The 25837-nt window shown below is 41.3% G+C and overlaps 1 protein-coding gene across 1 annotated transcript in view; it reads right to left on the bottom strand.

The window, feature by feature from the left end:
* Positions 1-5424: 5424 nt before the first annotated feature.
* Positions 5425-25837, bottom strand: part of thsd7aa (thrombospondin, type I, domain containing 7Aa) — a gene marked incomplete at both ends in the record, with an annotated part of 135508 nt that continues 115095 nt past the window's right edge. The window contains 8 exons of the mRNA XM_084562929.1: positions 5425-5512; positions 8589-8676; positions 10484-10697; positions 16519-16601; positions 20240-20335; positions 20486-20659; positions 22423-22597; positions 23580-23725. Of these exons, the coding sequence (XP_084419055.1) occupies positions 5425-5512; positions 8589-8676; positions 10484-10697; positions 16519-16601; positions 20240-20335; positions 20486-20659; positions 22423-22597; positions 23580-23725 (1064 nt within the window). The remainder of the gene's footprint in view (positions 5513-8588; positions 8677-10483; positions 10698-16518; positions 16602-20239; positions 20336-20485; positions 20660-22422; positions 22598-23579; positions 23726-25837) is intronic.

The raw sequence follows: 25837 nt of genomic DNA, 5'->3' as shown, positions 1-25837 counted from the left end.
TAAATGTCTGTATACATTACTGCGTTAGGACGGAACGAGCGCGTTTGGGTTCCATCTGTAGGCAAAAACGCAGCGAGACACGAATAGCAAAAGGAGGTGGAAATATATGTCTGCAACCTTCTGACGCGGCGCAGAATGCTTGACCTCAGTGTGTGTCTCCAGTATTTTGTGTTTTGGGCAACGTTTCCTCATGACAGAGGTTAATTTGCAGTGACCCATCCCTCTCCAGCTAAACCCTGCTCTTTTGTCTTTGGAGAAGTGGAAGTTTCACGCCAGCTGTAGGCTCAGTCAAATGAAGACTGAGGAGCGGTCCAAGGTTATAAAGGTAATCAGTCGTCTCAAAGCAAGGAGGAAACGGAAACACCATTAATTGAATGTTTTTTTTCCCTCTTCTTCTTTCAGTTTTTTTTTTTTTTTTTTAATACCATTGTATGTTTTGTGGCAAGACTAAAAAAAGCTGATTGTGACTGTAATCCTGGTGGAGCTGATCAGTCCGCGCGACTTTATCTGTCTTTTACTGACATCTGGTGGTGGAATATATTATGACCACACCTTTGGTCTTTAAAGCACATCCTTACTTGATGGGCATGTAGTAGTAAGGATGTACTGTCTATGAACTTCTTACAGATAAACAGTAAATAGTAATATATTAACAAAACATTGTGGCGTGAGCAAAATGACATGCTTCTCATGCTCTTGTGCATACTACCCCTGAAGGAATCATTTGTTTTAAATGAAGTAGTCTCTCTTTTTTTTTTTTACACTACCAGAGAGATAATTTATTATATTTTGGGCTGGTTTTCATGTTGGCTACTTTAAAGAGTCACGCACACTACACGTAAGTGGACAGAGTGTGTTGACGGTGTGTGTGTGAGCTGCGTCGGGTGACTGCCCTTTCGTGAGGTCTCCAACTGTCATTTAAAATTTGGCACATTGCCACAATGCTGCGGTTTAAAGTTTGTCGGGCCCTCGGGGGCCCCCTGCTTGGCTTTGTCTCGTAATGGACGGAGGGGCAAAAGTCATCCGCGTCATCTGAGCACTGTGGAGTTGAATTAGTTTGCAAAAAAAATAGCTGCCGTTGAAGAAGTGAGCTATTTAGGGTCCACAAGATATTGACAACAAAATAGCTTTAAAGGACGGACATGTCCCTGCAATTAAGGCATTTGTTGCGAATGCCATTGCTGTGATTGGTTGGAGGACTACCCAGTGGTGTGCAGAGGTATTTATTTCTATGTATCAGTTGAAACAAAGCCCATAATCACTGCATTGGTGCCAGCTAGCACGATAACACCTCAAGGCCTTGTAACGAGACCAAGGAGTGCAGACTATCATGGACTTCATCCACAGTCACCTGACCACAATACGTCTGAACATTTATGGATAACCTGAACGCTGAGAAAATATTCCTGACATCACAAGCAGCTTGGTGATCCAGTTTTACACAAACTTGTGGAATCTATGCCACTTGAGTACTGCAGCTGCTGAGGACATTTTCAAATTCGTGCACATCTCCAGGATTGAACAATTTACTTAAATCCTTCAGGTGATATACACTGCCTGGCCAAAAAAAAAAAAGTCACCACCTGTATTTAACTAAGCAAATAGGTACGAGCCTCCTATTGGATAATTACTGCATGGGTGATTATCTTTCAGCTGGCAACAAGTTATTTAACCCCAACTAATGCAATGAGTAGCTTCTCATTTCTTAATCAACCATGTTTTAAGACACATCCTGTGGTTGTGGAAAAGATGTTAATCTTTTTGAGAAGGGTCAAATCATTGGTGTGCATCAAGCAGAGAAAACATCCAAGGAGATTGAAGAAACTACTAAAACTGGGTTAAGAACTGTCCAACACATTATTAAAAACTGGAAGGATAGTGGGGAACCATCGTCTTTGGGGAAGAAATGTGGTTGGAAAAAAATCCTGATTGATCGTGATCGGTGATCACGTTTGGTGAAATCAAATAGAAGAAAAACAACAGTAGAACTCAGGGCTGTGTTTAATAGTGAAAGTAAGAACATTTCCACACGTTCAATGTGCAGGGAACTCAAGGGATTGGGACTGAACAGCTGTGTAGCCTTAAGAAAAACACTGACTCATCGGGCTCAAATTGTGAAAGAGTGGTTCAGGGAGCATGAGACATCATTTTCACACATGGATTGGCCACCACAGAGTCCAGACCTTAACCCCATTGAGAATCTTTGGGATGTGGTGGAGAAGGCCTTGTGCAGTGGTCTGACTATCCCATCATCAATACAAGATCTTGGTGAAAAATGAATGCTGGATGGAAATTAATCTTGTGACATTGCAGAAGCTTATGGAAACAATGCCACAGCGAATGCGCTGTGCTGTAATCCAAGCTAAAGGTGAAATATTAGAATTTTTTTGGTGGAGACTTTTTTTTTTTTTGACCAGGCATGTGTACTAATTCATAAAGAAACATTTTCTTGACAATTTGAGACAAATTCAAATAGAAAAATCTGCACTAGAGATCTCAGACGTTTGCACCCAAATATATATTATTCAAACACAACTGATAATGAAGAATGGGAAATATTTACTTTTTCAAAAACTTTTGTCATTTTGCATTCATAAATTAAAAATGCACATTAGCAGCCTCTAGGGCCTTTCTGTCCACGGCCCCTTTAAGGATTTGGGATTTCTGCACGTGTAAGCTAGCATAGCTGTGATGAGTTGGTGTTCAGCAAGTCCAGTAAAGAGAGATTTTGTTCATGTCTCCATGAATGTGTGAGCATACAGCCCTGAAACTTCTAATAATGTGAAAACTGTTCACTGTAGATGCTTCAGAAATAACTCCGATACCAATATTTCCATTGTTTATTATCAGCAATTAGTCAAATACATATAAACAAACAGTAGGAAAAGGACAGAGTTAATCAGCAACTTTGTTTTTTTCACAAGATCAGTATCGCTTTTAGCACACCCACATTCACGCCCGCAGTTTTTTTTCTTCATTTTTTTTTTTTTTTTTGCGTAACAACTTGTGCAGTAAAAAAAGGAAACATATTATGGTACATGAACATTAAATTAAAAAAAAAACGAAAAGAAATATTTAGCACTTTATTTACAACTCATATTCCAAGAAATATAAATTAAACATTCCATTAACTTACTAACGACAAACTCCAGGGGGCGGTAAACTGCCACTCTCTGGCACCGATATGACGTCTCAGTACGAATAAATAATACTGTGCTCCCTCTGGTGACTGGACCTTTAGCTTGCTGCAGGCAGTTACATCAGGCAGCATTGTACGGTTTCATTTTTTTATTATAATTTGAAAATATAGTGATTCTTCCTGAATTTGACACCATCCGCGTGTAAGGGTTGAAAAGCCACGACCGCCACCTGTCTTTCTGGAATACGCGACTGAAAAGCTCGTTTAGATGAAAGCTTTGTTAAACGTGAATGGGTGAGTAAAATTTGTTAGAAAGAATCAAATCATTTATTTCTTTCAGACTGTTTCTATCTAGCTGTGAACAGGGAGGAGCCTCCAAAAAGGAATACCTAACTCGTGTACTTGAGGACGCAACGTTAGACTAGAGTTAGGGTCAATGTCAAGGTGGTGGGGACACTCAAATACCTGAACATGTGTGTAAATTCAAAATGAGTCAGATTTGCCCTTATAAATTCAATAATGTTTCCAAACTTAAGACCCACCCAAGATTTATAAAAGGTACCTTATTAGAAAGTGGTGCCAAAGTCAAACATGCTGTGTTAAACATTATTCTGTGAATTATCTTTCTTTCCAGAAGGATCTTTTACAGCCTTTTTCAGAAGCCTGAAAATGCAGAAATGAGCTAAGATGCCTGAAAATGTATGAGATATTTCTAGGTTTACAGATGCATGTCAGAGTGTAAAGTCAAGTTTACCAGGCTGAAGCTGCCTTTGAATAGCCAACAAAGTCTTAATACTTATGTCAAGCAACATATGACTTCCGATCAGGCATAACATTATGACCACCTGCCTAATATTGTGTAGATCTTCCCTGTTCCTCCAAAACAGTTGTGACTCATCGGAGAATGGACATGGGCCTTCTGAGGGTGTCCTGTGGTGTCTGGCAACAGAATGTTGTTAATGGGGGGCCTTTGGGTCCTATGGGTTGAGGAGAGGGCCCTCTGTGGATCAACACCTTGTGTTGTTCTTCATGTTTTTTGAGTTGTTCCTAAACCATTTTTGTGTGTGTGTCTGTGTCAGGCTGCATCCTGCTGGGGATGGCTGCTGCCATCATGGAGTGTCATTGCTATGGGGTGGGGGTGCCTGGTCTGGTCTGGGTGGGTGGTACATGTTTAAGTAACATCCACATGAATGCCAGGTCCAAAAGTTTCCCACGGTTTAGTCTATTTGGTTTCTTCTTCCCATGTCACAGCTAAAGGTTTTTCATAATTTAATTTCTTCCGTCTGAACAGAATAGATGATTGTGATGTACAGTATATCAGGAAGGATTAAAGATAGAACTCATCATACAGTCAAAAGATTGCCAGGGATTAAAGAAACTCCGTCAGAGTTCGGGACACGTAGCTGTACATACTACAAAGGTTAAGCTGAGACCTCCGAGAAAAAAGAAAAAAAAAAAAAATCCTATTTACATTCAGTCCCATCGCATCACATACAAGAGGTAATAGAAGAAAAAAATGTAACAAACATTGGTGAGTTCTGTTTGCAAAAAAAGTCTACTTTTTTACATTTCTAGCACAAGACTGTACACCATCTTGTATTGAGAGAGGCAGTTTCCTATGGCAAAGCTAGACATAAGTACATATCATGCTGCACTAATATAGTGCAAAATTATGCCTGAAAAACAGAGAAGGGAGAGGCAAGCAGAAGTGACGGTGGCTCTGGGATTCATTAAGCCCGCTTTTTGTTTTCTGGTCCTGTATTTTATTATTTTTTGTCTCGTGAGACGCACCCAGGCCGTTAATGACGCCGAGGGATCTGAACGTCCTCCGTGCGATCAAAGCACGAAGTGGTACGACGACGGTGACGCCACTCAGCTGCAACAGAACGAGCAAATGACAAATGAAGACTTTGTGCTTTGAGCTGCGGCGGGATCTTTGTCTTGGGGCAACCCTCTCCAAACGGCCGTGGTTTGAACGTTGCTGGCAGTAGTAGATGTCAGAGAAGCAAAGGCAGACTTCCATAGAAGATAAAGAATTCATGAAGGCTCTTGTGAAACAAGGTATCAAAATGTAACTTAAAAAAAAAGAAAACAAAAAAGAAGAGGGCGACATCAAGGCTGCTAATGAATGTGGTGTTCAGTGATCTTTGAGGTTTCCCTTTCAGTCAGAAAAGCATGTTGGTTGAGCAATTCCCAGCGGTGACATCGAGGGGTTTCCGCAGCAACCCTGTGTGTCCTGAAGGAGGACTAATGTCTGTAGGTCATTGTGGTAAGCAGGAAGACTTCTACATGTCAGCGTCTCCGTCGTAGGCCAGAGTCAGCGGCTTCAGTCTGTTGTTCATCTGTCGTCGCTGTGGCTTCTTTGGCTTTTTGCTAAAGGACAAACAGCACACGAAGAAGATGGAAGGCAGTGTTATCATGACTGATCAACAGTAGCTTTCTCAAAAAGTTCAGACAATAATGTGAAGGCCCTGAAGCTGATGTTTCTACTTTCTTGGCTTGTCTCTGGATCAGTTTTCCGCATAGATTAGAAATAAACCCTAAATCACATTCAACAAATTGAAAAAAATATGTTTTTTGTTTAGCAGTTGAATTCTGTTCACTGGATTTTACAAGTGAAAACTTTGTAAAATGATTTGTAGGAGTGTCTTTTGACATCATCCTGGGGTTTAAGGTCTTTTTAAAATGATAATTACTGTTTAATTTCTGATACAGATTCAGTTTAAAGAGAGGGAGGACCAAAACACGGAACGCCCGAGGCGCCTTTAAAGATCAAAAAACGAGCTATACCTAAGCTAATGCGAAATACAAAAATCCAACAGTTGAGCAAAAACAAAGGGACAATGTTGAGACAGGTATCCAGGAATAAAACAGGCATGACACAAGGAACTTAGGCAAGGAATACAGGCAAGGGATAACTGGAAAACTGGAAACCAACTCCAGTTAAAACTTAAAACCATGATCATTCCTAGTCTCCCCTTTAGTCTCCGTCTCTGTTGTAGAGATTTGGACAAACAAGGACTTACACGCCAACGCTGTATAGCGCAATCTCCCTGCAGTCTCTTAGACAGGACTTTTACATGAAACACCGTCAGGTTCTGGAGCTTACACATTTCTGATCCAGGGTTTCTGGCCTCAAACGCCTGTGATCTCTGTAGCTTTTGCAATATTTTGCTTGTATGCATCTTACATGTTTTACATGTCTCACACTTTTTTTTAATATATATTTTTATATTGTAATTTATTTGTATTTTACTCTGTCTCCTTGCAACTGTCACTTTATGGGAGCAACTGCAACAAAACAATTTCCTTGAAGGATTAATAAAGTATTCTGATCCTGATACTGATCTTCTTCCCCGCTGTCTTACTTAGTGCTTACTTACAGGGGAATTTGTGGTTTTCTCTCATACACCACCATGAAATAATGAAATGAACTTTAATTATCCTTTAAGTTGAGGAATAAAACTGTTCTAATGGGTTTGGGAACAACATGTTAAAAGACGTTTTAGTGTCCTATGCCTTAGTCATTTGCCTTGTTGAATCATCCATCCTTCACAGTCTCTTTCCTACATTTTTTTTTTTTTCCATTCATTACTTCAACAACACTACAGCAATCATTTGGCCACAAGAGGTCCTTCTAAGCTAAATTTAAACCAAGGTCAGTGTTAAATTCTCTCATTTGAAGTATGCTAAAATGTCCAAATGCAGTGGCATGGTCTTCGTAATATGCCATGCAATGTAACCACTGCGGACAGGCAATATACTGTATGGATATTTACACTGTAAGAAATGAGATAAAGAAAACAGTACAATAATTTGTGCATAATTTTGGATGAATAATTCCATCACTAATGACAAGGTGAAATTAAAAGTGAATGGATAAGGAGAAGATGGTCGCAGAATGACAGAAGTGAGGTGAGAGTGACTCGGAACCAGAGCACGACATGTGCATGTGGTCCTGAAACCATTTCATTCTGAATTCAGATGAAATCTCTGTTTCCACTTTTTAAAAAAGCTCACCCCTTTTAAATGGTCTTGTATGTACCACCTACACTGGCTTCCAGTATATTTTAGGATCCAGTTCATTACTGGTTTTTAAGAGTCTCAATGTCCAGGCACCACCTTACCTGTCTGAGCTCCTACATTGTCACAGTCCAGCCAGAGCACTGAGGTCAACAATAAAATTGCTACAGGACTTCCCTAGCTCTGGGCTCAAAAGCAGAGGCAATAAAGCGTTTTTGGTGGTGGTTCCCAAACTATGGGACAGCCTACCCTTTCATGTTAAAGTTGCCCAGACCTTGGATCATTTTAAATGATTGATGGTTGTGTCTTGCTCAGCAGCACTGGGTCCATGTAATGGGATCCAACTGGAGTGAAATTGATCATCTCCATGCTTTTAAAAGATTCAACCACATCTGTTTCTTCTTCATATTAATAAGATTAAAAGTCTGAAAAGAAATCATTGGCTTTTAATATGAGCAGCTTCTGTTTTAATACCTACGGGATATACAAAGTACGGAAAGTATAGCTTGTATGTACAGTAAACACCTGTAGTGAGGTGGGGTGTGTAATGGATGCTGGACTGCTCACCTCAATAAGGTGTTCCACTGAAATTAGTGAACAGGCACTAGGTTTTGGGCACATACGGTTGTCAGGTGGACTGAGTAACTTGAGGTGTTAGGTGAGGCCCTGGCTAAGTGATGAGAGTTTCAATGTGAGGTGTTGGGTTCGGCAGTGACTGTTGCAGCTGTGGTTCTTGTTGTGACGGCGAAGGCTGTTGGAGCTCTGCCTCATATTGCTCTTGCTGCTGCTGCTGCTGCTGTTGTTGCTGCTGTTGTTGCTGGTGGTGGTGGTGGAGGAGTTGGCTATGCCGCTGTAACTCATCTTGCTCTAGTTTCTGGCAGGCGGGGCAGGTGTAAGGCACTGTGTAGCTGTTTGGGTCCGTCCAGTAAACCCTGTCTGAGGGCGACTGGGAGCTCGGCTTGCAGCAAAGGCAACAAGCACAATAACTGAGCAGAGCGTGCAAGGATGGAGGTGGGGAAAGAAAAACAAGAAATGGAATGGACAATGATGAGGTAACGCAAAGAAAAAAATGAAATGAATGAATGAACATGAGCAGTGATGTGATGGAGGTCAAATCCAATTTAACTCTGTTGAGCCCTGGCGTGGATTGACACATGTGACACACTAACTTGTCAGAGAGAGTTTAACCATTAACCATTCATTTATATAAAAACAGTTTCTTATTGGATGAACTGCATGATCCAGTGTCTTTGTAATGCCAAGCCAGGATTTCCCAGCCCGTGCTTTGATTTTGACCTTTGTCCTTTGTCCTGTCCCTGCTTGTGCTGCTCTCCATCACATCACTGGACGTAAGTGAATGACAGCATGAGCGATTACTGAAGGGATGACGGAATCAACACAAATTTGCAAAGTCTCGGTACATTACCATGCTAAGTATGTCATGGAGATTATGAAGACGAGCAGAACAAACGCTCCTGCTGCTACTCCGTACACCCAGGTCTTCAGCTTCCCATCTGCACAGAGAAAAACACGCACAGCACTGTTCAGCGGAGGGACAAGGTGGCGGCAAAGACGTACCAAATGTTGCGGCTGTTTTGTTTCTGTTGATTTCATGCGTTTTATTTAATTCAACCTTGATTGTATTTGAATACAAATGTGTTGTTTTTTTTGTTTTTTTTCCCCCCCAATGATGAGTGAGGGCCCACGGGGCTATGGGGAAGGTACTGGCCTAGAAATTTATTGTTTTATCATCAGGCTGCGATCTATGTTTGTTTGAGATGCAAATGAATGACTATTATTAGACACGACAAGGTAATATTTCATGGATTTACATCACCTGAGGAAAAAATACAGAAAATATCTGATGCAAACTATCAAAAAAAATATATATATTTCTGTGGAATGCCCAGACTGAGAACATGATTCACTGTTTGGATATCCTGTATATTGTATCACACTGGGCTGCACTTCCTGGTCTGAGCTGAGGGGGGCAGTAGAGTCACACACTGCGTGGGATCTTGTACAAGCTTAATTGTAGCATTTTAGAGTGGGAAAAATATATTAAACAAAAAAAAACTGGCGGCCACTTATGACACAAGGGTGCACAACTCAACAATATAAAGACTTTAGCACTGCGTGGGTGAGGTATGTTAACTGTAAAACGTGTTACATCGAGGCAACACCTCCATCTATAAATATACAGTGATAATGTGAACATACAGTACAGTATAATGGTATACTGCACATTACACACGGTCACATGCATGCTCCGTTCATACAGATCCTCATGCAATATAGTGTGAAAAGGAGTTTTAATTCAATTTGATCATGAAGGTGAATATTTTAATATTACTATTACAATAGGCATGATTCCAGTTTGTATTTATTTTCTTATTTTAATCCTGCTATTATCTTCTCCTTCCATTTTCCTTTTTGACTCCTTCTACCCATTTTTCTCCTATTTATTCTTTCTGCTGACTTTGATGTCTTTTAACGTTTTCAGATTCAGATTCAGATTCCAAGAACTTTATTTATCCCAACAGGGCAATTGATTTGCAGCTTTTCCACAAGCATTCCATACACAGTCAATCAATCAAATAAACAAAGATGCAAGCCAAGGAAACAACACGTGCACACGGGCATATAATCAATCACAACATCAGTGCTCATTAAGACCAATAATATCAGTAGTAGAAATCCAATAAATAAAGAAACCCCACAAATAAATAGATAAAACCTTAAAAAAGTTCATCTAAAATGAGTGGGGTCTCTGTTTAAAAGCTTAATAGCGGAAGGAATAAAAGACTTTACATAACGATTTGTCTTACTGATGGGCACATTACAGCGTCGACCGGAAGGCAACAATAAAAACTCCCTCGACTAAATGTGATCTGGTTGTTTTCTATTACTTCATTTTTTTCCCAAATGCCTTCTTCTTCTCTTTTCCCATTTTATTTTCTTTCTTCATTCCCATCTTTTCTTCTATTCATTCCCTCTGCATCTCTTACCTCCATTCTCTTTTTGTTCCTTTCTTTCACGGCTTTTCATTAATACTTCCCCCCCTCACTCTTGCTTTTCTAGCTTAGTAAGCAATAATTTTGCAGCCTCTGCAATTGCACACGTTTCGAATATGTTGTAATTTCCAAGCGACTTGGGGGGTGGGGGGGGGGGGGGGGGGGTGATGATGTCTTTTGCACATTCTGAAAATCCACCGTCCAAACTTACTTCCTCATTCATATTTTTGACTTCATTCTAAGGTACACATTTAAAATGATCAGCCGCTGCCATGATAAAAACAGCACGTGTCACAGATTGTGTTACCTGGGCCAAAGGGCTGCAGGAACCAGGTGCGTCCCACCCTGCCTGGCGTGCTGGCTGCAGGCTGGGTGGGGTTGAAGGCTCGGATGGTCTTGACATCGGCCCTGTTGTCCCCCGCAGTGGGGATCTCCAGCACCGGGATGACGGTGCACTGGTCCAGCAGGCCGTCGGAGGTCATGACTTCAGTGTAGCCCTCTTCGCAGCCACACACACCCGCCTGGCACAAGGAGACATCTTTTAAAACACCGAATAGAATAGAAACCCCAGTTCTTCTTGTTGTTCTTCTATCGTCACGAGGCTGCAGTCGTGAGTCTGCAGTGAGAAACAGCTTTTAAACTATTGAGCGCATTCACTCTCAAATCTAGGCCACCTTCCTGTGCAGCAGATGTGCGTGTGATACATTTAATATTATTTACCGTAGCTAAAGATTGTCTTTTGACTGAGCTAGTGGGTCTACATATTCATGTTAAAGCAAAGCAATGGAAGACTATGAGCTGGGACTACATAATGTTTGAACAGAGCACATACAGCATCCCTAAAAAATGATAGAGCACCTCTCTCTAAAGCTTCGACTTAGCTATCCGGCTTCAAAGACAATTCTATATCAGCAGTGCACTCTGATGCTGTTGTCTGTATTGTCGGAGGTGGCGTGGTTGAACGTGTGTGCGAGAAAGCCACCCCTCCTCCACAACTCTGTCACATCCCTGACTCTATTCATCACGCTGCAGGGGGTCCACAGCTCCCCGACAATCTCTGGAGGATAATCGGCCACAGTAATCCCTGCAAGGCAAACAATGGCTGGGTACTTCCAACAGCAAACAGAGGGGGAACTGAGGGATCATTTACATCTCCTCAGTGGCAAACAAAGGAAAAGAAGCGAGGTGCAGCGCTGCGTCATCGTTTTATATACACCCGGGTTCGGTCTCTGGGGGGAGCTGCTACAAGGTTCACACAAGCGCTGCATAAACTCCCCCACATACAGTGCCCTCAAATCAACTCTAATACCTTCAAGAAACCATATTTCATAATCTTAAAACCAAATACTTAAGCAAATTTGTCCAGGCAGGCTCAATTGTGCCGTGGATGTGCACAAACTTGCAAAATTGTATTGAGGCCAATACAATACATATATTTATGCACAGAAATATATCATAAAATTTTTAAATGAATAGCAAAGAAATATCTGACTGCTGAAGCAAATTGAGTCTGTTTCTATGCCACTATACAAAGTTGCAACGTCATGCAAAGAAATGCTTGGTAGCAGAAGTGACAGGAGTAGGGAGAAGATTATTTTATTCTTCTCTGATAAGTTTTCGGTCAGTTCTCCTCCTCCAGAGTCACGGAACTGTATGGACATGTGTTACAGCCCTACAGTTTGAGGCAAAGTTTACGAAGTCCCTTGCAGTTGCAGGGACGCACACATTTAATGTTTAGTGACAGGGATTTTAATTCAATAGGAGTCATCTTGTAACTCATCTGAATACTGCAAGATACTGGTGACCAGCCTATCAGTTTACTGAGATGTTGAAACCTTAGCTTTTGTTTTTTGGGAAGCAAATTTGTCCAGGTTCCAGCAATCAGAAACCAAAGCTCATAGTCAGTATCATTTCAGTACCCAGAAAACATTGAGGTTTAAGGCTTAAGCTCATAAAAACTAGGAAGAGTATCTCCATAACAGATGCTTGTGATGGAATTTAAGCACGTCTGAGTTTCCAAGAGAACGATCTAATCTGATAGAAGGTCACATATTCACTTGAGTAGTGCACCTCCATTATTGTCCAAGAGATGCCATTAACACAGTGGAATTTTAGCCTGGAAATAACGGCGCTCCAGTAATTTACTATTGCTCTGACACTAGAATGCTCAAAACTATTGTAGCCTTTAGTTTGCTGACTTTAGTTTACTGGACAGCTATGCTTTTATTTTCAGTGTTTTCCCAGACTTCCCCAATCAAGTATTATGCTATTACAATTTATGTATCTAGATTTGTAGTTGGTGACCAAAGGCTGGTAATCTCAATAAATTGGTGTATTCATACATTTGGGTCTATTTCCTCTCTCAGGGCTCTTCTGCCGTAATTTTACCCTCAAGCTTGATGTTGTGACATTGAATTCATCCCGTAGCCCTAGGCAGGTCCTGGCATGGGGCTGGATTGATTGTCTTCTCACAGTCCAGTACCTGGGTCAGCTAGCCTCTGGCTTGCTAACCCTCCAGATGTTTTTTCTCTTGGGTAGCTAACCTCTGATCTGTTTGCTCTGTGTCTGATCCAGTTTCTACGTGGGATCTATGCCACAATTACACCTTAGATGTGGCATGGCTGTGTACCCTACACGGCAGCATATGCCCTAGCCCTGCTCCAAACCCGAATGTGCACCTCCCCAGAAATGTAGCTACATGCCACAGTGAAGCAGACTGAACAACTCTCTGTGGCCAGACAAGCACAAACATTTCTTCCGCTTCCAGTCAGCAGTTCAGTTCTACTGCACAGTGCCATGAATGTTCTACTGCCCAGTGCACCAACAGACATCTCCCCTGTGCCTGACTCATCCCGCTCTTTTCCTGTTTCGGAGTCTCTCCCTGAGTTGGCAGACACCTTTCTTGTTTCTGGGCTATGGTGGCCTCCTGTCCAGTTTTAGGTTTGGCAACGCAGAGACCGGACGCTCATTTGTCTTCCTTCTGAGATCGTCTCTATTTTGTACTTTCTCTAATGGTGAGTAATAAATAAATAAAGAGGCCAGAAGCAATACTCAAATATTGGCATTCACAAATAGGCCCACAAAATCTGGATTTAATGAATCTTTCAATGAACGTGTCAAATAAATATCTTGGTCTGCTGAACGTAATTACCCATGTGGTTTTATGGCATGTCACACTGAATCTTTAGCGCTCTTAGAGAATGTTTCTTCTCGCCTGGATGTGGACAGTGTCAAAGCAGAGCCGCAGATTTCTATCAACTTTACATCTGAATGCACAGACATAGGAAATCCCTTGCAAATAAAAAGCTCTCAGAAGCAGACGACTAAACGTATAAAAAAATATAGACATTATTGATAAGTGTCCTCAGAGTTACTAATTTTGTGTTTGAATGTTTTTTTTTTTCCGTTTCTGCTAAGGCCCCCTGTCCTGAGCCCATCCCTCCAATCTGGTATACCCCAAGCCATTTCCATGGTGTATACATTTCTTTTGTTCCCAAGTGTGTTCCTGTGTCAGCTGACATTTCTCCTGTACTCCAGCAAATGCTCGACTGTCCCCTTGATATTTCTAGCTTTTCACCACTCATTTGTCTATGTCCTGGCTTTCCAGCTATATGCTTTTACGCTTTTTGCTGTGTTCAATGAAGCCCTTTACCTTTTGTTTGTCTGCTTAAATTTTGTACTAGCTAGTTCTAAATGAAGCTTGCAAGCTTGTTTTGTTTTTCTCAACCTGCAATCTTTGTATTACTAGTTTTTATTGTTAATAGTGTTATTTGATCAAAAACCTGAGCAAACAGAGCATTAGTAGGAAATACTGCAGAAACAAACCTGAATGGGAAATAATTAACTGAACTGCTTTTAGACCCAAAAAGTAGTTGAATTTGATCAGAAGCCATAGAATTAAACTTAAAACACTCTCTAAAATCAGATGTTATATTATATGAAATTTAAATAATGCTAATATTTGCTAAATAATGTTAAATATTCGCCTCAGCCACTGCTACTTTAACAGAGTCTATCGACATGCTGGTTTGAGCTTAGAACAACGGGATCATAAATTGGAACAACTGTTATGGTTTATTTGTTAAATTTATTATCTTCATTCATTCCTTCTTCTTCTGTAACCACTTGTCCTCTGGAGGGTCGCGGGGGGCTGGAGCCTATCCCAGCTGTCACTGGTTGAGAGGCGGGTACACCCTGGACAGGTCACCAGTCTATCGCAGGGCTAGTTTATTGTCTGGGGCTGTTAAATATGTTTAGATTTTCAAGAGATGTCATTCCAAATATTGCACTTAAGAAATATGGAGGACCAACTAACTTTCTTAAGAAAGATCTATGACCCTGTTTGGTTTTTCTTGTGTTTCCTCTGTGTTTCTTGTCTTGACTTGTCTTGTCTTGTCTTGTACTTCCTGTGTTGTGCTACCTTTGATTGTTGGATTTGTTTCTCCCTGTGTGCTCCGCCCATCAGTTTCACCTGTGTGTGGTTAGCCTCTGACACAGGTGAAACTGATGAAAGCCTCTGCCCAAGGGTATATATAGTATAGACCGTGCAGCAGTAGGCCTGCCTTACCCTTTGCTCTCTGTCAAGTAGTCTGTGATGTTACTCCATTTATCTTTCTGTTCGGTTCCTCTTGCTTCTTTGCGTTCCTGTTTTCTCCCCTTGCTTTTTGGTCTTTACCAGTTTCTTTTCTGTTTCTGTGTATTGATTAACCTGCCATCCCTGCAGCGCCTTAAGTTCTGGTTTTTGAATTTTTGTTGAAGTCGTTTTGTTACCTGCCCCTGCCTCCATTTAGTGTCTTCCATTTTGCATTTTCCCACCCTGCTACACTTGACACCATTTGGCCGTGCAAGGTACTCTGACTGAAGCTCTAAAGACAAAGATGTAGGTTTTGTCAAAACATGGGGCTGCTTTTTTCCATCATACAGCCAATGAGATCTTATTGGCATCCTCCTGCTTAAAGTCTGTTTTTGACTGCTTAATTTTATTAATGTCAGTGTGTTCATAGACACAAAAGGTAAGCATTCTCGTAGGGCAAAGGAATTTTATCAAAATGGCATAAAAAAAAAAACACATTAAAACACTTTCCTTAATCCTCATTATTATTATCCACACCAGATTATGGAACTATTCTCTCTGTTCATGTACTACCTTTTAACTGTAGGAATCCACAGTCCCATTAGATTGGTTTTCATTCCAATATATCCTGAGCTTTATAGACTTAAAAGCGGACTGTCTTAGTGTCTTTCTTTTGCAGTGGTGTGTTAGTGAGAAACCAGCTGTTGTTTAACTTGGAATGCTTCCATGTGTGTTTACAAAGGATAGTGGGAAAAGCTTAACAACAGTTGGCAGGGTTTTTGTTTTATTTCATTTTTTTATTTTTTTCCCTCTAATTTCTTTCTCCTCTCTACCCCCCTTTTCTGTTCCTTTAAACCATCCAGACCGACTTCATCTCAACGGGGGATGTGGGCCTCTGGTGCACTTCGCACAGCGATCTCTACAGACAGCTTTGGGCTTCCAACAACTGACTAATTCGCAACATGGTGCGGATTGGATGGATGTTGTTGTGTTGTGTTTCCACTGTGAAAAACGTGGGATAGCGAGAAAGGCCAAAGGCACAGAAAGCGAGACAGGAGATTCCAGAAAATGCAGAGACACTGAGCGATGCCAAAATAGATTCGGCAGCGACACAATACACCAAAAGACACGGAGGAGCAAGAAACGTCAGATCTCCACAGATACACCGAGAGATCAGCGTACCAACAAAATTAGGAGACACGAGTTGCTAAAAGACGCCGAAGGACACAGAATGATGCAACACCATGTTGAAAGATGCAAATAGAGCAAATAATGTACCTTTGAAACCATTTAAATTAAATCCGACCTGCATGAATCATAGAAGAGCGAGCTGGGCAAAACCATTTCCAGCTTCCAAGCATATCAGTAGAAATATGTACTACTGCCAACCTCTTGGGAGTTTGTTGGGTGAACGAGTGAGCATGGTTTCTTGCAGACCAAGGAGTTATTGCTGCTACTGCTGTTGTTGCCGGGCGATTGGTTTACACCATTTGAATAACAATTACAATGTGATATACAAATGCAATCCATACAATATGCAGCAGCAGAATTTTCTCTCACTTATTTAGAAGTAAAATGACCAGCTTCCATATCGTAAGAAGGTGGACCCTGTGACAAACGGTCTAGGTTATGTACTCAGTACCTGATCTAACTGTTTCAATGAAAATAGCATCCATGACGGCAAAGCAGCAGCGCTACCGATGCTGAATATTAAATCATATCGCGGATATGTAGTACTTTTCTCTTCGCTCCTTCCATCAGAAACTCACCTCTGTACATAGAGACCGTGGCTTTGTGCACGGTGGGTCACAGGATCGGTCCGCCATGGGCTTTGCTGTTGACAGGCATCCACCTGGGGAGCAAAGGCCAAAGGGTAAAACTCAAGTCCAGAGGTTGACTGCTGGAGGTTTTATCATGTGACAAAAGAGTGCTAGACCTTTTGCTTTTAGTCCTTCAATAACCGTATTACAGTCTAATCAGTATTACAGTGTGTGCTCCAGATTCCTTCCTGCTTTACTTATACATTTCCTGGCTGTTGAGCAGAAGGCAGCTGCAGCGCCGTCGGCTCCTGTCTTCCTGAAAACCCGGCTCATTACCATGCTTTGTGTTGCTGGAATAATTCCGTAACTATCAAAAGCACTACAAAAGCTACTTAAATCCCCATACTAACTCAGGCACTTGTTTGTGCTTCGGGAGTCACACCGCATTAACGCCGAAAGCATACATTCATGCGGAAGAGATTTAATACCCATGACAGATTATTTCTTTTCCTTCCTTGCGGTGATTTACCGCATTAAAACCGACACCTAGGAAGTTCTTGACACAGCACCTTTTACCAAAATAAACTGTGGTGTCGTTACAGGACAAATGTAGCAGTTAACAACAGTGTGCACTCAATACAAGAGCGTGTGAATAATTATCTACCACCACAACAGTCAGGCCTTGTAACTTTCAATAGAACAATAACTGCAGCGATTGCTGTTGCAAGTGTATATTGCACATTACATCTGGCTTGAGATTAGATCACAATATGCAGCACTCATTGTGACATATTTGTGAGTGTTTGTTAAACACAGTGCTTTCTATCGGTTTTGATTATTCTTCACGTACTTCATTTGAACTACACTGTACACCGGCAGGCATAACATTATGACCACCTTCCTAATATTGTGTGGGTCTCCCTTGTGCCTCCAAAATGGTTGTGACTCATCAGAGAATGGACATGGGCCTTCTGAGGGTGTCCTGTGGTGTCTGGCAACATAATGCTGTTAGTGGGGGGCCTTTGGGTCCTATGGGTTGAGGGGAGGGGCCTCTGTGGATCATTCCACAGATACTTAATGAGTTTGGGATCTAGTGAATTTGGAGGCCAGGTCAACACCTTGTGCTGTTTTTCATGTTTTTTGAGTTGTTCCTAAACCGTTTTTGTGTGTGTGTGTCTGTGTCAGGCTGCATCCTGCTGGGGATGACTGCTGCCATCAAGGGGTGTCATTGCTATGGGGTAGGGGTGCCTGGTCTGGTCTGGGGGGTGGCACATGTCTAAGTAACATCCATTGTCACAAGATGGTCAATGTCATTTAATTTTCTTGTCAGTGGTCATAATGTTTTGTATGATCGGTGTATGTTCCCAGTGAAGTTGATACTTTTTTCTTTTCAAAGTCACTGCAACTTTATAAAAAGATACGCCAGGAGGATGAATACAGGCTTCCTACTGATTAAAGTCAGTTTTTGACTACTTAATTTCATTCATTTCACCGTGTTCATAAGTGCATAAACACAAACGTTATGCAAAGGAATGTTATCAATACGGCATCATCAATATGGAGATTGCCGCTTACAACTATTGCACTCAGCACTGTGAGTTATGTGAAATTGTTGAAAAGTCTTCTCTCTGTTTCGATTGACAGACTTAGTTGTTGATACATCAGACATACTAAATTGATCTCAAACTGGGTAACTGTGTACGTTAGCTTTCAAAGTCTACTACAGACTAGGGCATGCTTGTTGATCCCCCAGTATCCAGTGTACTAAACTAATGGAAAGAACTCCAAAGAAAATTGTTACGTGTAGAGGTGTGTGTCTGTCTCTCTCTCTTCCTTGTCCCACAGGTGAGAAATTGGAAGATTGGCTGCCACCTGTGGGCTCTGGATTAGCTGTTGGTTGGCCCACCCACCTGCCAATCAGGACGGTGGACACCTTTTTTAAAAAGGCCTCTCACTTGTGTTGCTCTCTGTCTGATACTGTCAGTTTGTTTGTGGTGGGGAGGACAGGCTGAGGTAAGGCTGGGGTACCCTATACATTTGCTCACGTAGACTGCCATTTGTTAATACACTAGGTTAAGGGATGTTGCCACCATTGTATTTTTTATTACTTTCGGATATTTCTTAGAGAAGAGTCAGGCCTTTTGTTTTCCTTTTTCTTTTGTGTCAGGTTGAGTTAGGCCCTGTTTTTTTGTACTTTACTCCTTTTGTTTGGCGCAATCCCCACAGTCACCCTCCCCCCACACTTTTCCAAACTGCATAGATTGTGAGTTTTTCATTTAATTAATTGTAAATAAAACCTTTTTTTGACTGCATTCCATACTCCCTGGGTTCTTTCCTTGTTGATTGCCAGAGTTATTGTTTCCGTTAAATAGGGAAACGTAACAAAAATCAATAAATGAACCAAAAATAGATAAATAAATGGGGAAGGAATGTAAAAACATCCCACTCATGACTTGAATAGTGACCCTGAAATTCCCATTTTTGACAGAGGTAAGTTTCTCTGACTTGTTAACTATGTAGGAAAACGAGTGTGTGTTTGCACTGAGGATAAAATGGAATGAGCTGGATAATGTTAGCAGACAGTACAACTGACAGTGATCCGACCAACAGACAGTCAGAGAAAACACATGTCTGCTAAAACATGGTAATCTGCTGGAGCTCTTGAATATTTATTAGGTGGCATGCTCGGGGAGAGAGCTCAGCATGAATATTCATGAGGGGGATGCCACTACTTCCGAGGAAAGATCTACAAGAAGGAGAAAGGATGCAAGGTGCCAATCAGAATAGCCACAGATAGGCAGACCATCTGGAGCAGCGGATGTGCTGACATTTCTTGTTCACCTAAACTGAGCTGAGTGTGCTCGCCGACTACAACAACATGACACGGCTCCTTGAGCAAAGTAGGTGTTGTAAATAAAAGCTGATGCAGTGATTAAAATGAGTGTATTCTTCGGGATTCTTCAGATGGTACACCAGCAGATTAATGAGGCTTTGTGGAACTGGGGAAGAATACTATAATGCTGGGTTTAACCCTGACATGTGACAGACAATAGGATTAAACTTTGACTGTGGTACTGTCATGGATTACAGCTCATCTGCTGCTGTCTCCAGGAACTCGGTGTCAAGTAATGCTTGGAAAGCTATCCAGGATTTCTACACACTGGAGTAGACAGTTTTAAGCAACCTCAGTCAGATTAGCACCCTAGCATGCACAGTTCAAGACCTCATGTGCAGCTGTGTAGCAGCACTTCAAGAATCTCATTTAGATCTAATTTGCATATATCCTGTCTCGGTTGAAGCTATAGACTGGTCCACACAGGTTATTTAGGTATTCAGAACATCCAGGATGTAGTTTCACCAGACTCTTGAACTTGGAAACTAGTTTGACAAACAAAATATAAACTGAAGGCACACCTCTGGTTATCTTGTGGGTTTTCAACACCATTGTATGATCTTGTTTTGTGTTCTACAAACTCACCTGTTACCCTGATACTTAAACTAACTCCACTAACGCCTTAGTGACAAATATTTTGATTATGACAATGGCAGAAATGCATATGACAGGAACAAAGAAGGTAACATTGTCATAGAGCCACAAAGACCGTATACGGTTGAGGTCAGGGTGGACGGAAGGGTTGACAAAACACTGGACTGAAAAATAGGAAACCAGCATGAACTAAACATTAGAATGGGCATGAAGGGGGAATTAGTGCAGATGTAAATATCTTACCTGTGACATTGAGCCCATCTGAACGCTCACACCAGACTTGGCGAGATGAGCCTCTCCAAGACCCAGTTTTCCACTTGTATTCAAAACACTGCCCGTCTGCAGTAAAAGGCATAGTCAGATTATTTAATTTTATATAACACCAACATGTATGCATTGGAAAATGTTGGTTATCTCTAAAGAACAGGAAGTGCCATCTAAGTTGAGGAAACATTTTCTTGAAGTTCTTCTCGCCCTCTGCGTACTGACCTGTACATGGCCGTGCTTCCAGCTCTTGTTCCGGACACTGCAGCAGGTTCTCTGGATCCTGGGCCACCACTGCTCTGGATCGGACTTGGACCGAGCCAAAACCCAGGTCATCCCCATTCACGCAGCTTAGCTGGCAGGGACTCCATACAGTCCAGTCTGTCAAGTAGCATTCTCCTACAGAAAGTACAGAGAAATCAGTAACCAAACAATGCTGCATAGACAAATAGACATGAACATAACCTGAAAGAAAGCGTGACTTCCCCTGCCCAAAATATACTTTGCGGTGGAAAGTTAGTCTGGGGCCACTCTGTTGGGAACTGAGTGCGTCCAGCAAGGGCCAATTAAATCATTTGGGTGGGCTTTATGTGGTGATGGACAAAGGAGTAACTGCGACAGTCATAAACATTATCTGAGCTCCATGGAGTTGAATTTGCATACAACAAAATGGTTCTGATTGGTTGGAGGACTATCCAATTGCGTGGATTCTCTGTATCGGTTGAAACAAGCCCATAATGAAATCCTAGGGCCGAGTTACCAGACAGAAATATATTTAACTAATCATTAATTCATCATCTAAGTAAAGATCCGGGTAATTAAAGATGTTCTAAATTAGTTTTGTTCTTGAACTTTTGTCTTCCAAAGTCTGGAATGGCCACCAGCAGCGACCAGTCCTCTTTAACCTCACTGTCCTTGCTAAGCCAATTAACTTGATTACGGGCTGATTACACCCACACACAGTCCAAGCTGGAGTAGTCATTGCACAGTTATGTAAACACCGCAGTTGCTGTAGCCGCAGCACTTTATCTGACAACTTGGTAGGTGCTGAAAGGCTTAAAAGACTGAGGTACACATATAAACACAGTCCATTATCAGCCGCCCTGTAAAAGCTTCCAACAAGCATCCCTCCTCCCACTTGTTAGCCTCGGTGCTGCATTGTGTGGCACACTTGTGGATCTCTTAGTGTGTTTGATTATAGGAGCCCCCGAAGTTCCTGCAATCAAACGCATTCAACACTAAGTGCTTGAACAGTCAAGCCTTTGTTGTTACTATGAGAACAAGGACAGTTGGTGAACAACGTCATATTTTTGTGTTGTCTGACAGTTTATTGCCAAATGTCTAACCAGTAGACATGATCAACTCCGAACATAGTGATCCCAATTGTAATCCTGAATTGGACGTGCCTTAAAAAATGATTGAATCTGGCAGAATAACTGCCATATCAGTGGCTTGCAGCTTGAGATGGTGTCCTCTGGCTTATGAGACTTAAGTGTTTTTTGGCAAATCCCCCAAAAATGTTGTTTTCTACAAACCCAGATTACAGCTGCGTCTGAACAAATGTGGAATAGTTGGAGCGAAACATTTATAAAGATGACTACACTCCCATGTGCAGTCTTTTTTTTTGCCCAAAACTGATCATTGTACCAAAAAATGAATAAATAAAGCAAACCGAAACCCCCAGTCATACTTTTCCAAAGGTACGTTTGGCTCCAGAGCTGCATGTTTCCGATCTGTAGTCACTGGCCCGATCAATGTTTACTGTTTATTGTTCATCAATTTTCATCTGCTCTCTCTTTCTGTCTGCTATTCTCTCATCCAGCCAACGGCCGCCCACCCAGAGTCTCTTCTGCCAGAAGGTTCATCAAGTTTAAATCGATTTATTTCCTCCCCACTGTCAAGTGATTGATCAAGGGGGGAAAGTTTGTCTAATGTTAAAAGGGTTTGACCTCGCTATTTAAAAGTTAGTGGAGAATATGAACTGGGAATCGGTTACAATGAAGGAATTTATTTATTTATTCGTCAAAACATGACCTGACAGGGCTTTCAAAGTCCCTTATGTAGAGGATTTCCAATAGTTTGAGAACACTTGAACCTACCATAAAACCATTCACTCAGTAACTCCTGATTATTGGTGACAGAGGGCTGCAAAAGTAACCTACCAGGACAGGGTACAGTACAGGATTCCTGCAGAACAATGTTTGTGTCTCCGTCCACTGAAGGCTCCAGATCTCCACACAGCTCATCATCCACCAGACTGCTGTCCTGCCGACCCGAGCCATCTGACACGAAGCACGACACGTTCCTGAAGCGCAGGCCTTCTCCGCAAATTGCCCCCTGACAGAAGAGAAAACAGACAAAACTGTTAAATAATAACGTAAAAAAGGAGAAAGATACAGCTGTACAACACATGCATGCAGGTGAATCGCCCTGCACACAAGGTTGCTCTCTTGCCATGTCTTCCAATGTGGAAACAAGGGTAGAGGGGGAAATAAACCGAGCTGTCGGATATCAGCTATTCCAAAATAGAGAATCATGTTTGTCTGTGCCATCAGTAGCTTTCCTTTTTAGACTGTAATCCCTCCTCTTAATACAATAAAAGTCTCAGTCATTGGTGATTCACGCATGCAAACTGCAGAGAGATTTACTAGGTGCCTATAGGCTTAATTGGCGCGAGTGTGCTGCCGAGACACAGACACTCATGATTCATCTGTCTGAAAATGATGTTTTAGTGTCAGAATATTCAGAGGATATGTGGCTCGTGACCATCCGGTGAAATAATTGACCAGAAACCGCGGTTCATGTCCACTTCTCACATAGGAGAGACTGAACTCTCTCTCTTGAAGGTAGTTTTCAACAAAGTATTGGACAAATTGACATTTTGACTTTCATGTGACTTCCAAGGAAATGACAGTGGAGCTGACATTTACACTGTGAAAGGATATATTTTAACCCAAACTGTGATCTTGGGCATCAAAACCAAAACTAACCAAGGAGTTTAGTTGCCTAAAATAAATTAAAAACCAACTGGCAGTAATATTAAAAAAAAACACTAATAACTTCAATCAAACATCAATGTTTCTATTCCTGTTCTGTTGTTTAGTTATGATAATCCAATGACAGGAATTTAAGGAACTGTTATTATACATTATAATGTATTATATTACATTATTCATTGCTAGTTTTATGAATGGCATGACAATCTGTGCTGAAATGTACAAACACAAGGTTTTATTCGGTTTTAATGTGGAATTCCTTTTATTCTTAATTTTAAGAGAAGCCTACATTCATAGGCTTTAGAAGATCAATGCTGGCTGACCTCAGATTTGCACTCGGACCATTTGCCGTATTTCCAGCTGTAGCAGGGCTTCACCAGGCAGGGCTTCCACTGTTCCATCTGCGATGGACATGGCCTCCCGTCACCCTGCGGTGCCTGGATCACAGTCCGCCTCCTCCACAGCTTGCCTAGGGAGCAGCAGATGAAAAGGATTAAAAAAAAAATAAAAAATTATTCATGACGGCGTCGACTGAAATCCGACCTCTCTGTACGCCACAGTCTTGTTAACACCGGGAAGACAGGTTGTTGAAAGTGACATGGAATTCTATAGCGTTTGTCCAGGTCACTTCAGGTGCCTGTTTGTTCTTGAACTTCAGTACATTTTCAAATCAAAGGTAGTGTTCGTATGATGCTTGCTGATATTGGCAAGTCACATTTACAAGGCAACAGTGTAAAAAGATCAACATGAAAGGTACTAAACCACAATAAAATGTAAAATCCCTTTGACATTTTATTCAGGTCCTGGTGTCTTTATAGAAGACATAGAACAGTAGTACTAATCAACCAAAGTTAAAGTGTCATCAAGGTTGTTATGGCTTGATTGTGAAGGAAGAAAATATTATCCAACTGCATTATGGGAAATGTAGGAAGAGCTTGTTTGGCGCTCGATAAGTCTGTTGCTATGAATTTGACCATTTTTGTTTAAATGTTTCCTATGAGTCCTCTAGCCTTTGAGTACCTCAAACTTAATCTTTGCCACAACACTCACAACTTTATATTGTTCTAAATTAGAATTTCCATTCCTGTTGATTTATTTAACCTACAGGAAATTACAACAGAGGCGGTATTCATTTATTCTGCCTGTACTGTGCACCACAGTACTCCTGCTCCGGCCTAATGAAGATTTAAGTCTCGCATCCCTGGGATCCTCCTGAATTATCAAAACTGTTTTCTTTGTTCATATCATGTAGATTCCTTTCAAATTCTGTGAATCTTTTATGGGGCACTGCTGGGGGCTTCTGATCTCACGGACTGTTTGTGTCATGCATGCTCAGATTGTTCCAGGGAACAACTTGAGCACATTCATCGCCAAACACAGTATGATTTTTATTTTTATTTATTTTTTCAATAAACAAGTTTCCTTTCTGGACGGATATTCATGAGTTGCATTCATTTACAATTTTTTTTTTTTTACACAATTCCAACTTTTTTTTGTTGTTTTCACTTTTGTCTCAGTGCGGTAATTTGGGTCGTTCTATTCTTGTTCCGCTAATGTAATCTACGGCGCGTTTCAGTGCTTCATCACACTCCCTGTAGCCATTTTGAATATTCATATTTCTTTGTTGTGTTAAACCTAAATAGCTGACTCTCTGAGGTTGGGGAATATGAGAGGGGTGAAGGACAGGAGAGCCTTTTACAAAATTTGATGTGAATTTTAACAAAAAGCCCAGAGGGTCTGATGTGTGTTAGGGGGTCTCAATTAGCTGTGCTCTCAAAGGAAATACTAGTGGTTTCTGCCCATTGAACCACATATGGCAAATAATACATTCAGCAATAATAATTCACGCAAGCGGAAAAGTAGGTATTAAAATATAAACTGAGAGGCGAACTCGGCGAAACACATCACTACAGACTTGTTGCAAATGTGTCTTTTATAATATGATTCTGAATGGAGGAAAAAAGGAGAACAAGTGTTGGATTTACAGTATTTCCGAACGGTTGTTCTCGGCGTTCAAAAGCTCTGCAAGGAGCCCATTAACATTAATTCACCTTCAGCTATGCAGCTAGAATGGAGAGGTAATTAGCAAGCGGAAATGGCTACATGCAGACTACACACACCTTTAAACTTAGAGATGAACTCATTATAGTTTGTTTAATCTGTTCATTAATAGAAATGCAAACAGCTTGTGGTTTTAGGGAAGTTTCATTTTGGAGCTTTATCTTGATGCAGTGACTAAATCGCAATTACGTGTTTCTTTTGGCCACTAGGGCTCAGGGGAACATGGGTCACATCTGGCAGTAATGGAATAGTATTTACTGTACTTGTAGCGTGTTATGGCCAAATGATAAATATAACTCCAATCTCATCCGCGTCCACCAAGGTGATCCTCTTTTTTTTTTTGTGTGCGTGTCTGCAGCTGGGTGCTGTGAAGTGAAGTGTTCTACATCTGGAAAACCTCTATTGAAGGTTATGGGATTGAGCAACACATGTCATTTAAATGAGCAAAAAAAAAAAGCTAAAAGAGGGAGTTCGGTTTCATTGAACCAATTAAATTATTCAGTTGGAGCTTAATATTGCA

Source organism: Chelon labrosus (genome assembly GCF_963514085.1).
Source record: "Chelon labrosus genome assembly, chromosome: 16".
NCBI lineage: Eukaryota > Metazoa > Chordata > Actinopteri > Mugiliformes > Mugilidae > Chelon > Chelon labrosus.
The sequence above is the reverse complement of the archived record's forward strand: the minus strand, read 5'-3'. Positions and strand labels throughout refer to the sequence as shown.